This window comes from Buteo buteo, chromosome 1 (genome assembly GCF_964188355.1).
Source record: "Buteo buteo chromosome 1, bButBut1.hap1.1, whole genome shotgun sequence".
In the NCBI taxonomy this organism is placed as follows: Eukaryota; Metazoa; Chordata; class Aves; order Accipitriformes; family Accipitridae; genus Buteo; species Buteo buteo.
In genome coordinates, this window is record NC_134171.1 from 2016156 (window position 1) to 2032028 (window position 15873).

The 15873-nt window shown below is 56.7% G+C and overlaps 2 protein-coding genes across 2 annotated transcripts; one reads left to right on the plus strand and one right to left on the minus strand.

Annotated features, from left to right (window-relative positions):
• The first annotated feature begins 3452 nt into the window (after window positions 1-3452).
• Window positions 3453-11590, plus strand: SMYD5 (SMYD family member 5). The gene is made up of 13 exons (XM_075043136.1): window positions 3453-3562; window positions 3771-3879; window positions 4566-4705; window positions 4915-5036; window positions 5743-5812; window positions 6245-6349; window positions 6822-6884; window positions 7073-7143; window positions 7443-7549; window positions 8116-8172; window positions 9050-9144; window positions 9407-9477; window positions 10095-11590. Exons 1-13 carry the CDS (start codon window positions 3461-3463, stop codon window positions 10231-10233), a joined length of 1251 nt encoding a protein of 416 aa, XP_074899237.1. The 5' UTR covers window positions 3453-3460; the 3' UTR covers window positions 10234-11590.
• Window positions 11591-11948: 358 nt separating this feature from the next.
• PRADC1 (protease associated domain containing 1) lies at window positions 11949-15555 on the minus strand. Its single transcript, XM_075043394.1, has 5 exons — window positions 15434-15555; window positions 14256-14356; window positions 13422-13531; window positions 12810-12977; window positions 11949-12540 (listed from the first exon to the last, which is right to left on the minus strand). The coding sequence occupies exons 1-5, from the start codon at window positions 15486-15488 to the stop codon at window positions 12420-12422; spliced, it is 555 nt and encodes a 184-aa protein (XP_074899495.1). The 5' UTR covers window positions 15489-15555; the 3' UTR covers window positions 11949-12419.
• Between the last annotated feature and the right edge of the window lie 318 nt (window positions 15556-15873).

The window sequence follows — 15873 nt, forward strand, 5'->3', positions numbered from 1 at the left end:
ACAGCTGATGAGATTCAGCTGCCACTGTTGTTTTTTGAGCTGTGTCTGCCTGATGGAGATATGGGGGATACAGGCATGTCTGTGCTTCTTTGGTCCAAGTGAGACATTACGCTCTTGATCTAAGAGTTGGAGCTACAGGACTAAACTGCAGCTGGCTGGGAGGAACCCCGGCAAATATTGGTTGGCTGCTGTTTGGTAGCCGTGTGCCGTAATTCCTGGGGCTTCATCACCAGGCTGGTTGTGCTTCATGGTGCCATAGCTGTGGCAAGGCATGTGATCTCCTGTTTGCTTTTGAAGTACCAGGACACACAATTAGTTCCCAGCAGAGAGGCTGGGGTGACAATCAGACGGTGTCTCTGACGGCTGTGAGCATAAGAGCATTTGAACACAGGGTCACTTGCGTTGCGTGTGGCTGTGTGCTCCTAGGAGACCTGTGCTGGGAAGACAATCAACCCTGATTGTTTTTCCTGGTTAACTTGACTCCCAGGTTTGATGCTTAGACCACAACAACAACAACAAAACAACAACAACAACAAAGTGAAAATTGAAAAGCCCTTTGCTCCCACCTCTAAACTGTATCATTACTCTTGCAATAAGATGAACAGGGTCTGATGCTGCCCCTGGAACAGAAGTGTCTCCTCTTGTCCTGTGCCTTGGTGTATTTGTGCCTTTGTTTTGGCTTCCCAAAGCCAGAGGGCAGAACCCGGCGGGGCTCTCTGTCTTCTGGCATTGCCTTATTTCGCCAAGGTGTGCGTATGCTGCTGCAGCAGGGAATGAGGCACTCGGGCTGGCTGAGGTGCGGGGATCGGAGCTGTTATAACAAGGCAGCTTTCCAACACCTCTGGTGCTTCAGACGACCCCCTGCCCCTCGTCCAGATGTGCAGATTCTGGCCCAGACGGCAGTTGCTCTGTTCTCTCCTCATTATACATCCAGGTGCCATGGGAAACGGCACCTGGAGTGTTCGGCGAGCACATCTGTAACCACCTGATGCAGTTAGCAGTTGTGTTTCTGGTGGGTGGGAGGGCTTTGAGGGGTCAGGACAAAGCGCTCGACCCTCCCTGCCTGTGTGTTAGCAGCTAAGTGCTCTTAGCCCAGGCTGTCAGCGCTCGGTCTGTCACCTCGCCTTCCTACGTCTGCCCAGGGTACCAGGCACCACATCCCGTCAGCTCAGGATAATTTATTGCATCTCTTTCTATCACTTTACTCTTATATTGTTATTTATAGAAATAACTTTTTTTTCTTAATAAGTGTCACTTATTTATTTGCTTTGCTTCTTAATAAAAATCTAGTGTATTTTAAAAAGAGATGGGTCTGGCTGGGGGGAGGCAGGGTTGGGCAGCTCCTTGGGTTCTGAGCAGGCAGCGATGCCTCAATGCCTTCTTGCCCCACAGCTGCCAGGGATGGGTTATCCATCCTTTTTGCTGTGTACAGTTTTATCTGTGTTTCTGAGGAAATGGAGTGAAAAAAAGAGAAAACAAAAGAAATGCACCTTTTCCTCCTCCTAATAAGACCCCTGTTGTCAAAAAGTAACATCTGCTTGCTAACAGAAGTCACAAGAAGTCACACCCTTTCTTCTTGAAAGGGTGATTTATCACACTTTTTCATTCCTGACATACCAATACAAATATGAAAGCAGGTTGTTTTCTCCCTATACTTGTGTGTTTGCTGGTAAACCTCTGCACTCGTCTCAAGCTTGAACATTTGGAATGGAGCAAGAACAGCTTTTAAACAGATCAGCTGAAAACCTGTAAGTGTCAAAAGAACAGAGGGAAAACACATTTCCAACTACTCTTTTTTTAATTTTCAATTGAAATTATGAACAAAACTCCCCCAACGTGTTTTCATCCTTCCCAAAAGTTTGAGTTTTAGGGTTTTTTCTTAATAAACTGTTTTGGACAAAATAAATACTAAAAAATTGTTTGGAAATTGACAGATTGGCCCCATATCACGGGTGAAAGTAGATAACACGAGTTACTATCTCTGGGCCAGTTCCTGCAGAGATAGAACTACATTTATAGTAAGAAACATAACATCTGGCTAGCATAGAGTGCTCAGGTTCAGGATGCTGCTCCCAAAGAACAAGAACCTCCATCTGCAGGTGGATGCAGCTAAACCTTCTGTGCAGTCCCTGCTCCACCGGGCTGAGGCTTCAGCAAATTGAAGTCCAGGAGAAGATTCCCCTCATGCTCTGCAAACACAGAAGCAATCCTAGCCCAGCTTTGCAAACATTTCAAATTAATTTTGTGGGCACCAGGGCTCATTCAGTGACACGAAGGATACTTTGAAGTGTTGCTGGCCAGGCCACAACTCAAGCTGATGCTTGATGGATGAAATGCCCCGCCACTTAGCACCGAAACCTCAGAAAAACAGGAGACGTGATGCTGTTAGTAGAATAATGGCTAGTCTTCCTACTATTAGTATGAGGACGTAATTGAAATGGAGTCCGATGGTAGCATTGCTCCTCCACCTGTGTCTGGGTCCTTGCAGACCCCTGGTATGGGCATTGTGTGGTGGAGCAGTGCCCTGCACAGCCTGCTGCTGGGTTTGCTGGGGCCAGACCCCAAAATACAGACTGGGGAAGGTGTCCCAGGCAGTTTGTCTGTCCCTTGTCGCCGGCCGGGTGGCCGGGGAGGTGTCCTGCTCTTCGGCCATGCTCCCGCATGGGCCTCTGGCCTAGGCATGGAGGTGGCAGGATCCAGCCGGCCACGCAGTGCAGCATTACCACCGGGTGCCGTGTCCCCGCCACGAGCCGACAGTGACATCTAGTGACTCCAAAACACCCCAAAACGCCCCGAATATGAAATCGTCCCATATTCCCAACCCCGCTGCAGGCACCTAGTTGATGAAGAGTCCGAGCGGGCGCTGGCAGAATTAGTAAATACAACTAAACACGCGTTTTCATGAATTTTGGGCGCTTGCAGGCAGCCTAGCAAGAGATACGAGGGCACAGGGGCCACCTTAGCGTGTTTTGAAGTTTTTTGGGGGGGAAAGTCGAGCTGGTTTTGGGTGCGCAGGGGCAGCTGCCGATGCCTCCTCGCCCTGTGAGGGGGTACCCTGCGTTCCCGCCTGACAGGGATATGAAGGCTATTCCCACCCCCCCGGCTGTACGGTTGAAAAAAATAATAATAATTAATAGGGGAGAGGCAGCAAAACTCCTATCTGATTTTCGGGCGGCTGTGGAAGCGCCCTAGCCCCGTTTCGGGGCTTTTTGGCGGCGTTTCTGGAAAGTGGCGGTGGGCTGAGGGGAGGGCTAAGATGGCCGCCGGCCCCCTCCCGCCCCGGGGCTGAGGGGGGTGTGTGTGTGTGTGGGGGGGTGATGGCGGGCGCGGACCCCCGAAGGGGAACCGGCAGCCATCTTCGTGAGTGGGGCGGAGGAGGAGAAGAAGGAGGAGGAGGGAGGAAGAGGAAGAGGCGCTGCCCGCCCCCGGCGGGTCAGAGCGGGGAAGTCGCCGCCCGAAGATGGCCGCCGCGGCGGGGGACGTGTGCGGCACCGTGACGGGGGTCCGAGCCGGGGCCGGGGCCGGGGCTGCGGCGGAGGCGCGGTTCATTAGCAGTGCCAAGGTGAGCTCGGCGGTCCCGGTCGGGCCGTCCCCTCCTCGCCGCGGGGTCCTTTCCTTCCCTCACGCTGCGGCAGAGCCAATTTTGGGGGGGTGGGGAAAGAGGGTAAAAAAACCCGGCAGTCTCCCCTCAGGGTGGGCGGGCGGAGGGTACCCTCAGCCCCCGGGTAGGTTTCGGCTTCATCCCCTGACCCACACCTCTCCCTCGGCAGGGAAAAGGCTTGTTCGCCACCAAGAACATCCGCAAAGGGGAAACCGTCTTCGTGGAGAGGCCGGTGGTGTCTTCTCAGTTCCTCTGGAACGCTCTGTACAACTATCGAGGTGAGCGGCTGGCGATGGTGGCTCGTCCCCGTCAATCTGCCCCGGAGAGATGACTGTGGGGTCCCAAAGGACCTGCCCGCTTTTCAAGGAAAGGGTTTGGGTTTGCCTCGGCCCCGCCAGGAAGGTGGCCCTGCTGCCTTTTCTGCCTCTGCGCTAAACAAACCGTTGACAAGTTGAAAACGTTGGGGTCGTTTGAGGGATGGTGACTTCCATCAGCCTTGGAGGAAAGCACCACATGTCGCCATCGGGCACCATCTGTGTGGGAACCCTGATTTTTTTTTTTTTAGTGGTGTGGGTGCTAATCGCAATCACACTACCGCAGAGCACAGCCCATAAAGGTGTTAGCGTTCTCCGGAGGTGCCAGAACAAAAAACGAGGGTCATAAGGGCAGGATTTTAAACTTTTTTTGTCCTGCCTAGACCCTGCTGTCTGCTGAGCTCCATCGCAGGTCAGCAACATGGGGATGCTTGCCATTGTACGGCCCTTAAACGCTTCCTGGTGTTACAGGGCAGCACAGGAGGGCTGGGGGGGGTTAAATTGCAACAGAAATGGTCTTTCGTGTGGAGGGAGTGGTAAGAGACTGGTGCCTCCAGCTCAGAGATGGTGTTGGTACCAGTCATGCTGTCTTGCCCAGGGCCCCGGCCTCTTTTCTCACTGTGGTACCCGTCCGTCTTGTCTCCCCACAGCCTGTGATCACTGCCTGCGGGCTTTGGAGACGGCAGAGGAAAATGCCCAGCGGCTGCTGGGGAAGAGCTCCCTGGTGCTGCCTTACCCGGAGCAGTGCAGCATCCGGAAAGACCTGCACCAGCAGTGTCCCCGGTGCCAGGTATGGGGCTGCTGGGAGGGACTGTGGTCTCGTTGGGGTCGCTGACTCCTTTGCAGCATCTATCCAGCCAAGCGCTTGCGCTGCCCTGAGATGGGTGTCTGCCTTTCCCTTCTGCATCGCGATGGCTAAAGATCTGGGGCTCAGATGGGCCTAGGACCCCCTTTTCGTGCTGCCATAGCCAATGCCAGGCCCTGTGCCCCTCGCTCTAGGTGACGTACTGCAGCGCTGAATGCAGGCAGGCCGCTTTGGAGCAGTACCACCAGGTCCTCTGCCTTGGTCCATCCCGTGACGACCCCACGCACCCCCTCAACAAGCTGCAGGAGGCATGGAGGTAGGAGACCAACCTGCCTGTTGCTCCATGGGCAGAGGAGGTGGCTCTCCTGGGCTGGGTGACGCTGCCTGGGACCAGGGCTGAGGACCATCCTTGCTTTGCATCCCTGCATGGGGTGGCTGGAGGGTGGTGGTGGCCATGGGACACTGCCCAGCTGTACCTGCTGGTTGGGCAGCAGGTGGATTTGTGTTGGCAGCGCAAGGGTTTGGACACATGGCTGAGCGGTTCTTGCTTTTATCCCAGTAAAGAGCTGCAAAGCACTGAGCTGCGCATCCCTCACTCGTGCAATTCTGTAGTGCTCCTGCAGATCTCCAGCCTCTGGGAGATCCTCCTCATAGCACCCCTGTGGGTACATAAATTGCTGTCCCTGCTTGTAGATGACAAAGTGGGCACAGAGGGGAGAAGGCGCATCCCTGACCCAAAGCTTGTCACAAACCCCAGGTCTTGCTGCAATCCTGGGCTTTGTATGGGACCCAGGTTCTAGTTTAACAGGATGGTTGGGTATTATTTGTATGGTTGGTGCAGGCTTCTCCTTGCCCTGAGTGGCGCTGGATCCCTGTGCAGGGATGCTGCACTGGCCGCTTCGGTGTGACGGATGAGTGCAGGCCTGACCACATGGATGGCAGCTGCCTCTGCCTCCCTCCAGCTTTTTATTTCCATACCAGCACTGATCTGCTCATCTCTTTTCTTCATTCTTATCCCCCAGAAACATGCATTATCCACCGGAGACTTCCAGCATCATGTTGATGGCCCGGATGGTCGCCACTGTCAAACAGGTACCTCTGCAATTTGGAGCCACAGCTCTCACTGTGTGGTTTCCTCTTCCTGTTGTGGCTGTTATTCCCAAGGACTGATCTCTTCTTTGGTGACTGGCAGGGCCTGCTTGAATAGATTTCACCATCTAGTGGTCCCTGGTCATGGAGACAGCAGGCAGCAAAGGAGGTTCCTACGTCCTGAGCCAAGCAGGTCTTTTTTTCTGTACCAAAATAGTTAGTCAGAACTGAACCTTTCCTTTGGCTCTGTTTCTTTGGTCTGGCTTTCTCAGTGTTTGTTCCGACAATAAACTACCACCATGCAACTGCTTCTGGTGGTTCTTGATAGCAGGCTGGATACCTCTGAGCTCAGCAGAGCTTGTCCTCGCATCCCTCTCTCCTGACTGAGGAGGAAAGCCGTGTTGGTGCAATGCCTTTGCTTGATTCCTTTGTCAGGCTAAAGACAAGGAGTGGTGGATCAAGGCCTTCTCCCAGTTCTGCAGTAAGACAGCAAACGAAGAAGAGGAGATTGTGCACAAGCTGCTGGGAGACAAATTTAAGGTGAGAGTCTGGCAGTGCTTGGATGTGTTCAATCCCTGAGCCTGCCCTCTCCCTACCTGTGTCTGCGAGCCCACGGGTGCAGAGGCCCTGTTACAGCTGAGATGGAAATCCCAGGCTCAAAGTGGGGGTGCAAAGCCCCCCAATTAGGGGCTGGTTGATCTGACAGAGAGGAAACGGGTTGCTTAGAGGGCTTTGGGCTTGTGGTGCTTCAGTGGGACATGCTGCAGATTCCTGTGGTGGAGATGCTTCTGCTGTGGGATGGGACAGGGTGATATTTAGCTGCTGAGTAGGTGGCTTTTGCTGCTAAAATGAGCGGCTTTCGCTGCTCTAAGGGCAGCAGCCTCCAGCCTTGCAGGGAGGGATGAGGAGCCTGACTCCTGAGCCTTCTGGCCTGTGCTGGGATCGGCCATCAGCCTGGGTGTGACGCCCAGCGGCATCTCCCCACCCTGACAGTGTTGCCGTGTCCTGCCAGGGCCAGCTGGAGCTGCTGCGGTTGCTCTTCACCGAAGCCCTTTATGACGAACATCTCAGCAGGGTGAGTTGAGCTGCCTCCCAAATAGCCCAGGAGTGTGGTGAGACCCTCTGTTTGGCCAGGGCTTCCCCTGGGACTCTGCCCATTCCTTGCTTCCCCCAAAGCTCCCTGTGGGATTTGAGGCACTTGTAGAGTGGGGTGCTGCCGCAGGCTGGCCTGGGCTTAGCTGCTTTCTCATCTCCCTTCTGCAGTGGTTCACTCCAGAAGGCTTTCGATCCCTCTTTGCCCTCGTTGGGACCAATGGCCAAGGCATAGGAACAAGGTAATGGGGCTTTCTGGGTGCTCCTTGCAGAGCAGCAGAGATGTGGCGTGGAGGGGATGTACAGTCTGTAAATCCACGCTGGCCTGGGTAATGGCTGGGTTCAGATGTAAGAGACGGGGATGGAGAGGCAAACTTAAAAGCAGTCCTTCATCTTGGCTGCGTCCAACCCTTTTGCATCCCTCTGCCAGACCTTGGCCACTCAGAGCCACCGAGTTCAACCCTTAGATCCCCCGTGCAAGGTCCCACCATGTGCCAACAGCAGTGCGGGACTGTAATGGTGTCCCTCTTCTTCCCGACAGCTCTCTGAGCCAGTGGGTGCATGCTTGTGATGCGTTGGATCTCCCCATGCTGCAGCGAGAGGAGCTGGATGCCTTCATCGACCAGCTCTACAAGGACATCGAGAAGGGTGAGGCTCTGAAGTGACCATGGGCAGCGTCAAGCAGTGCTGATTACAGGACCTGGCAGAGTTTCTGCTGCTGGAGGCTTCCTGGGATTCAGGGACTGGGAGGGGTTCCTGCTGGGGACTGGGAGATCCCACTTCCCCTGGTCCACGCGAGCTGTGCCTGCTGCCTTTGGTTTGATACGTGGATAGGGCAAATCCAAGTGTGTGGGCAGCACGACCTGCGGCATGTTGGGGTGGTTGGAGGGCTGATCTGGAGGGATCCTGTGCAGCAAAGTCCCATCTACGCTAAACGTTCAAAGACCTGTTTATCGCTTTTTTGACTGATGCAGCTGTGTGAGTACAGTGTCAGGCCAGGGATCCTGGGGGTGCAAATCTTCATGTCCTCTGTCCCTTCCCAGTGGGGAGGGAAGGGTGCTTTGGAAATCACCCTCCAACACCTGGCCCCCAAAGCAGTGCTGGCTGGGTGCATTCAGCGTTGATGGACATCCCTTCATGCTCACGCTGAGCTGCACTTGTGGAAGAGCCAGAACAGCCCACGCAAAGCTCTAACCCCCCTGTCTGTGCTGCAGAGTCAGGAGAGTTCCTCAACTGCGAGGGATCAGGTCTCTACGTGCTCCAGAGCTGCTGTAAGTAACGCAGGGACTGGGAGGAAAACTAGTAGTGAGGAGGGGGATGTCCTGGGCTAGATTGACTCACCTCTTCCTAAAAGCCTCTGGAGAAAGGGGTTTACGCTTCCCATCTATGGGTGGGGTGGGATGGAAAGGAATGGGTGCTGCCCTGGAGCCTGGCTGCTCTCTCGGGGTCTTCTGGCATCTCACCTAGCTATGAAGTGGTGAGTCCTGGCTTGAATGGACTCAGATATGATAGAGGCTTCGGGAGCCACATATGCAGTTAGCAAAGAGACCGTCTCCAACCTTGTCTGAGCAAAACAGAGCTGAACAAACCATTAAGGGAGGGTGCCTTTCTTGTCTGGGTCAGGGGGACGTAGGAGAGGATGTCCTCGCACCCGGAGCTGTCTTCTTTCACTCCTAGGTGTTAACAGCAGAGCAGGGATGAGCAGGTCCTGGGGAGTGGCTGCTGGGAGAGCTGGGAAGTAGGGGAGAATTACAGCCCTGTGCATCCTTCTCTCACCACCTGGAGGCAGAGATGGTGCTGTGCATCACTGGGGTTGATCCAAGACAGCTTGCTCTCTCTTGAGTGGTTTTTGTGGGTCTGACAGAGAGCCCTGGCCCTGCACCCTGCTCTGCTGGACCCCCTAGTGTCCCCAGCGTGAGTGGAGAGTGTCATGCTGGTGTCCCTGAGGTAGATGGGGTGGCTGCAGCATCATGCTGCCTTATTCTTAGCCAGGCCATGGCCTTCCCAGTTGGAGGCACTGGCTCCTGTATGGCTGGGCCACACAGAAAGGCGGGCGCAAGCCCTGCGGGCTGTATGGGGTCTCCGACCCTGCCTCTGCTTTCCCCTTCCTCTGGAGATGCCTTCAGCTGTGTCCTGTCTTCCTTGTAGGTAACCACAGCTGCATCCCCAACGCCGAGACATCCTTCCCGGAAAACAACTTCCTCCTGCATCTGACGGCTCTGGAGGACATCGAAGCAGGAGAGGTGAGACAGCAGGGCCCCGATGAACCTGGGGTGGCATTGCACTTTGGCAGAGGGTCCCTGTGTCCCCTATATCCCCCATGGACCACAGCCCCATACCTCCTGTCTCTTGCGTTGTCCTGGCAGAGGAATTCATCCCTCATCCCACGTAGGGGCTGCCAGACCCCATGTTTCTGCCCGACTCTGAGAGGACCTGGTAAAAATCGTGCTGCTTTGTGTTCACGGGAAGCGATTCTCAGCCCAACCTCTTTCTCTTTGCTCACAGGAAATCTGCATCAGTTATTTAGACTGCTGTCAGAGGGAGCGGAGCAGACACAGCCGCAACAAGATACTCAGGTAGGGGCTGCTTGGAGGGACCTGCGGGGACACGGCACCCCTTTGCACCCCCAGCCAGTCAGTCTGGGCCCTGTGTGTGCCCTGGTGTGTGGCTGTGCACGGGCTGGCGTGCAAGCCGGCATGCTTGTGGCAGGGTGCGCACACAGCGTGTGCTGCTTTTCGGCTTTGTGGCAGGGTGCACACACAGCGTGTTGTGCTTTCGGTGCTTTGAGCTCCTTGCTGTCCCTTCTTATGTGTTGTAGCCTCAGGGACTGAGGATTTGGGCTCCTCCTCCTCTCTCTGCAGGCTTGCACCACTCTGCAGTTCATTCCTGCAAACCCTTGCTGTCCCCACCCACCTTCCTTTTCCTTCTTTGCTCTTCAGGGGTAGGGGTTCCTGCTGATGGTCACCATCCCCATGTCCTGTCACCCCTGCAGGGCTCAGAAATCCCCCTCTCCACCCAGACTACCTCCTACCCACCTGAGCCCAGCATGATTGAACCCACACACTCCTCTGGGTTTAACATATTTAGCCCCTTCCTGGCTGCTCTGTCCCCAACCCCCTGCCCAGCAGCAGCGTTGGGGTTGCGCCTGTCTCAACACCATCACTCTTTCTCCTTCCTCCTTCCCTTCTTCCAGGGAGAACTACTTGTTTACCTGCTCATGTCCCAAGTGCCTAGCGCAAGCCGACGATGCCGACGTGACGTCAGATGAAGAGGAGGAGGGCGAAGGGGAGACGGATGATGCCGAGCTGGAGGATGAGATGACCGACGTTTGATCCTGGCCCCGGGCGAGAGGAGAGGGAAGGGACAGGGGGGTCCTCCGAGGGGCAGCAGCTTTAATACTAGAAACAGGGTTGTGTTGTGGGGTCGGGTGGGAGGCCACGTGCCGGTGGTGGGTGCGGAGGTCTGGCGGAGTGGGGCAGCGGGGGAGCCGGAGGCAGGCCCTGCTCCCGCCTGTCCTTGTTGTGCGCTGTGCGTGTGTGTGCGTGTGTCAGGCCGTCCCCGTCCTCCCTGTGAGGACAGGCTGTGAGCCGGTGGTCCCCTCCTGCGTCCCGGTCCCCGGAGGGGCTGGCTGGTGCTTGCAGGGGAGGCTGGAGGAGAGCGGGGTCCAGCCAGCCCCTGGGACATCATGATGGTCACCTTGTGGCCACCTGCGAGGCTGCTCCGCCGTGTCTGTGCCGGCCGTGGATGCGGAGGAGCATGTCCTTTCCTACCCCGCAGGGATGAGGGGAACGTACATGTGTGCGTGTGTGTAAGTGTGTTTGTGCACGAGGGGTACTATTTAATGTCTATATTAGCACTATCTACACACTAAGGAGCCGGGGTCCTTATATATGCTCCATTCAATGCCTTGGCTCGGTGAGCAGCAAGGGGCAAAATGATTTTGCAGGTGGGACCGAGACACTTCAGAGGGTGGCTCAGATGCCCGAGTCCAGTGGGGAGAGTGGGGCCAACCCTGGCAGGCACCTCCCTTCCACCTCAGCCCCATCCTTTACATGATGCAAAGCCCCGTGCAGCGATTGCTGGGCTTTTTGGGCAGGGGAACAGCCAAGCTGCTGCTAGCCCAGAGCCGACATGGGCTACGGTGTTGCGTAAGCGTAGTCACCATCCAAAACCCAAAAGACGTTTTGGGTTTTGCAGAAAACGAGCCGTTCCGCCACGCTGTCCGGCTGTGGGCTGCTTCGGGAGGAGGACGCGCCCAAGCGGGAGCCGCCGTGCCCGGGGACGTGCTTCCTTGCTCCGAGTGGCCCCGCGTGGAGATGTCACCGGCAGCCGAGCATCGTTGTCCATCCCATGCTGCCAACCACCGATGAGGCCACACCGCTGTCTGCGGTGTCCCTGTCTGTGGACCATGCAGCCGGAGGGAGAAGATGGCTCCAAGCGATGGACAGGCAGCAGGTTGGGGATTCACCCGGGGTATTTTCCGCCCCTCTTGGATTTTGGGGAGCTGTTTTCCTGCCGCTGCTTCGTTCAAGCCCGTGGCAGCTGGATTGCGGGACCGAGGGCGACGCTGTAGATGGGCACCTCTGACACTACCATCACTGCCAGCCCTGCACCCCACTGCTTGTCCCCAGCCGTCCCGGGGCCGCGTCCCCTTCAGTGTTCGTAATAAACCGAGACCGGTGAGAAGCGGGGCTGTGTCGTTTGTACTGGTAAACTGGAGGGTGGAGAGTCCAGAGATGAGGGCTACGATCCAGGGGGTGGACCCAGTGGGGACGTGGAGGTCTGGGGATTGGGGAATAGATGGCCACTGAGGTCTGGGCTCTGGGTCTGTGAACAGCCCACCCTTGGGGACGGATGCCAGAGGCAGTGCTGTCCCGTGAAGCTGTTTCTGCCCCAGTGCATGACTGATCCATGCTGCACGGGGGTCTGACGTGAGCTCTGCCCTGGCTGCAGGAGGCACCTTGGGAAGTTTACTAAGAAAAATGTTGTTAGGGGATGAGATTTGTCCCTTCATCCCCTGACTGCTGAAAAAAAGACAAACTTGCCTTTCTCTAAAACTTGTTCAGACTTCATTAGCTCAGACAAAAATATACAGGTGTTGGGCGAGCCCCGCTAGTACAGACCAAGCCTGTATCTCGCTCTCCCTCCCATCCCTGTCAGACCACATCCATTCGATCCTGCATCCCTCTAAATCAGCAGCACAAATTACCGGTGGCATCTTACGCATCGTTAAAATGTTTCTTGGGGAAGTGCTGGCCTGCTCTGGGCCATCGCCTCCCTCCCAGAAAGTCACGACAAAGGGTGCTCGGTACCAGGCTCAAGGTTCCCACTGCGGGCACTGGTGTTTGCCCTTCAGCCACACGCTGGCAGCAGCAGAAAGCTCTCACCATTACTGAATCCGGCGAGGCTGGGCGGTGGGATCTCTGGAGCGCGTTGGGACTCTTTCCTCAAACCTGGTCCCTGAGGCAAGCTCCTGGGATCCACCGAGACGTCCTTGATCTGCCGCAGCCTCCCACTGCTACCAGAAGGTCCAGGGGGGCTGCATCATTTCATACGTGGGGATGCTGGTGACATTGACGGGAATGGAGATGACAGCCCAGGGGAGCCCATGCTGCTCCAGGGAGCGTCTGATCATGTACCTGGAAGGATAAAGAGGTGACAGGCACATGTGAGCTGCCTGAGTTGGGAAAGTGGAGCCCAGATGTCAGCATAAACCACAAACCAGCTCAAAAAGAAACTGTGGATTAATTATGACTGAATCCACTAAATATCTGGCTCAGCAAGGCCAGGTGGGACATGCTGATCACTGGCACCTCCCTGATTTCTGGGGACAAGGCCATCGCTTGGCCCTTCCCGTGAGATGTTCCATGCTCGGGAAGATGCGATGTCTCTTGGCTAAGGCACCTACCCGTCCCTGCCCAGCAGGAAGAGCGCGGGGATGTCGGCTGTCCGCCTGGTGCTGTCCTGGATCATCTCGATATAGAAGCTGTCGTTATCATAGGCGTTATCTGCGATGATCACCGCCCGTCCGCCGTGCTCCTGGATCACACGCGTCTTCGACAGGAACGAGCAACCCCTGGGCCAGAGAGTGACAAACCTTTGGTGCCCACTGGCAGATCCTTGGCAGGTACAAAACCTGCAAGTGCCAGACCTTGCCTGGAGAAGCCCAAACCAGGGACTGTCTCCCTGGCCCCGCGTCTCCCCCAAACCCTGCTCCTCTTTGAGTCTGTATTTTAGGCACAGGCTGCCCACGCTCAGCCATTTTCTTCTAAGAAAAAAATAAAATAAAATAGGGCTTTTTCCACCTTAGTGCAGGCAGTTTTCTAAGACACACACCATGAAACGCTCTGGGGCAGGAGCACCCTCGCATTTTCCTCGTATACCCACGCGAGGTAAGTCATGGGAAGAAGCTGGAGGGGATGGTCAAATGTGGCCATGGCACTGTCACCCTCTGTGCCATGGGCAGCTCCCCTCCTGCCTGAGGGTCCCCCCCAAACAGCTCCCGTGACGCCAGACGTACCCCCTCTCCACCAAGGCAATCTGGTCCTGGATGAAGACGCCATTATTCAGCTCTCCGCAGGCTTCGGGGGGATCCGCCGGGACCAGGTGGATCTGGTCGTACCTTGTGTTCTCCAAGAAGGAGACAGCCAGCGGTGAGCGAGGGGGGGGATCGGGGCGGCTTCCCGTCCCCATCCCCACTGTGGCTCGCCCCACTGTCCCATGCCCTGCTCATCCCCGTGAGGCGTGTGCTTTTGGGGAGATTTAGGGCTCTTGGGTGCAAGGACGCTGGTTGCCCCATTCCAGCCCCTGCAGAGCCATCCTGACCTCACTCAACAGCTTGCCTAGATCTTGCCGTTACTGTGGGGAGGGGAAACTGAGGCACGGCACCATCCATACATGCAAATGCTCCTGGGGAACACGTGCAGAGCCAGAAAGTGTCTTTTCCTCCGGTCCTCGATGTCCCATGTGCTTCCTAGCAGATCTGCTCCTGCACCCCCATCCTGACTCTGGGTTTATTCAGGGAAAGGTCTTAAGTCTGCAGACCGGTTGGTTTATCTCTGCCTTCCCCCATGGCAGCCCGACCAGCCCTCCTGGGACATGGCTGCGCCTCTCAGCCCTTGGAGGAGGAAAGAGTGGGGCATGTGCTCCCTGAACACACATGAGACCAAACTCTCCCTCCAAAAGCCTGCTGAGGCCAAAGGCAGGGACCAGCATGTGCCTACTCCTAAAGGGCAGGCTCACGGAAGAGCAATTAGCTCCATTTTTATAAAATGCTTCAAATCGTTGGGGCCCACAATGGAGAAATATTAGGATGGAGGGACCCAAACTGACAAATTCAGTTCTTAATACTTACAAACACGCCACCAAAATCCTTGGCCGGTGTGGCGGTGAAGATGTAGCGGATATCTCCAGGGCTCAGCACTTGGAAATACAGGTATTCATGGATGCGTAAACCTGGGTGTGCAGGGAGAGAGGTGAGAGAGAAAACAAAAGGGAAAATGCCTGAAAAAAGAGAAAATATCCAGCTACTTCTCCTGAACTGTACCACGCTGAAGGGAATGCACCCTTTAGCCCTGGGGCCGAGGACCCAAAATGTCGGGTTCAGCCTGGGGTGCTGTGAGGGGAGAGGCACCAGCACCCAGGAGCACAGAGAGATGGGGGGGAAAGGCACTGGGACTGGGGTGCACCAGGGGAAGGGGAAAATGCAGCCAGCCCATGGAGGGGATAGAGGTGACGTGCACCCAGATCGAGGTGCACAGGGGGGAAATGTGCTTGGACTGAGGTACCCTGAAAAGAAATGCACCTGGGATAGGGTGCTGGGTGGGGAAATGCAATGGGGCCAGGGTGCAGTGACGGGAAATGCACCTGGATTGGGGTGCAGGGAGGGAAATACAATGGGGCCAGGGTGGTCTGAGGGGAAATGCAGCCAGATTGGGGTGTTGGATGGGTAAATTTAATGGGGTGGGGGTGCATGAAGGGGAAATGCACCTGGATTGGGGTGCAGGAGGGGAAATGCAATGGAACTGGGGTGCATGGAAGGGAAATGCACCCGGATTGGGAGGCAGGCGGGGAAAGGCAATGGTGCCGGGGTGCAGTGATGGGAAAGGCACCCGGATTGGGAGGCAGGAGGAGAAATGCAATGGAGCTGGGGTGCATGGAAGGGAAATTCACCCGGATTGGGAGGCAGGAGGGGAAATGCAATGGGGCCAGGCTGCAGGGAAGGGACATGCACCTGAATCGCGGTGCACAGAGGGCAAACGCACCCGGACTGGGGTGCAGGAAGGGAAACGCACCCGGATCGCGGTGCACGGAGGCAAAACACACCCGGATCGGGGTGGACGGAGGCGAAACGCACCCGGACTGGGGTGCAGGAGGGGGAAATGCCAGGGGGCCGGGGTGCACGGAGGGGAAACGCACCCGGCTCGGGCTAGCACCGAGGGGAACCGCAGCCGGAGCGGGGTGCACGGAGGGGAAAGGCAGCCGAGCGGTTCGGTGCGGGGTGCCGGGGCCGGGCGGGCCGCTCGCACTCACCGCGGGCCGGGCAGGAGCAGAGGCAGAGGCAAAGCCAGAGCGAGCGGCGGAGCATGGCTGCCGCCCGGCGCTGCCAGCCGCCCCGCCCCCGCCCCGCGCCTATTGGCGGCGCCTCCTCCCCGCCTCTTTCTATTGGTCGACGCCGCCATCAATCTCCTGAGGGGAAGGGGAGGACAGACGCCGAGGCCTGCGCGGCCCCGGGCCGCGGCTGCGCCCTCGGTCCCTGTCAGCTCGGTGTCCCCTCGCCGGTCCTGCCAAATAAAGCTCCATCCGCCAGCCCCGCTCGCCTCAAGCCGTGTGCCCACTTCCTCCCCTTGGCAAATAGTGAGCCGCCCTCCTGGGCCGCCTTCACCTCCCTGCCTCTCTATGGCTGTTTGGGAAGGAGGGGCAGCTTGTTGGGGCCTCTCTGTCCGCCCGTACCATAGAGCGCGGCCGGAAGC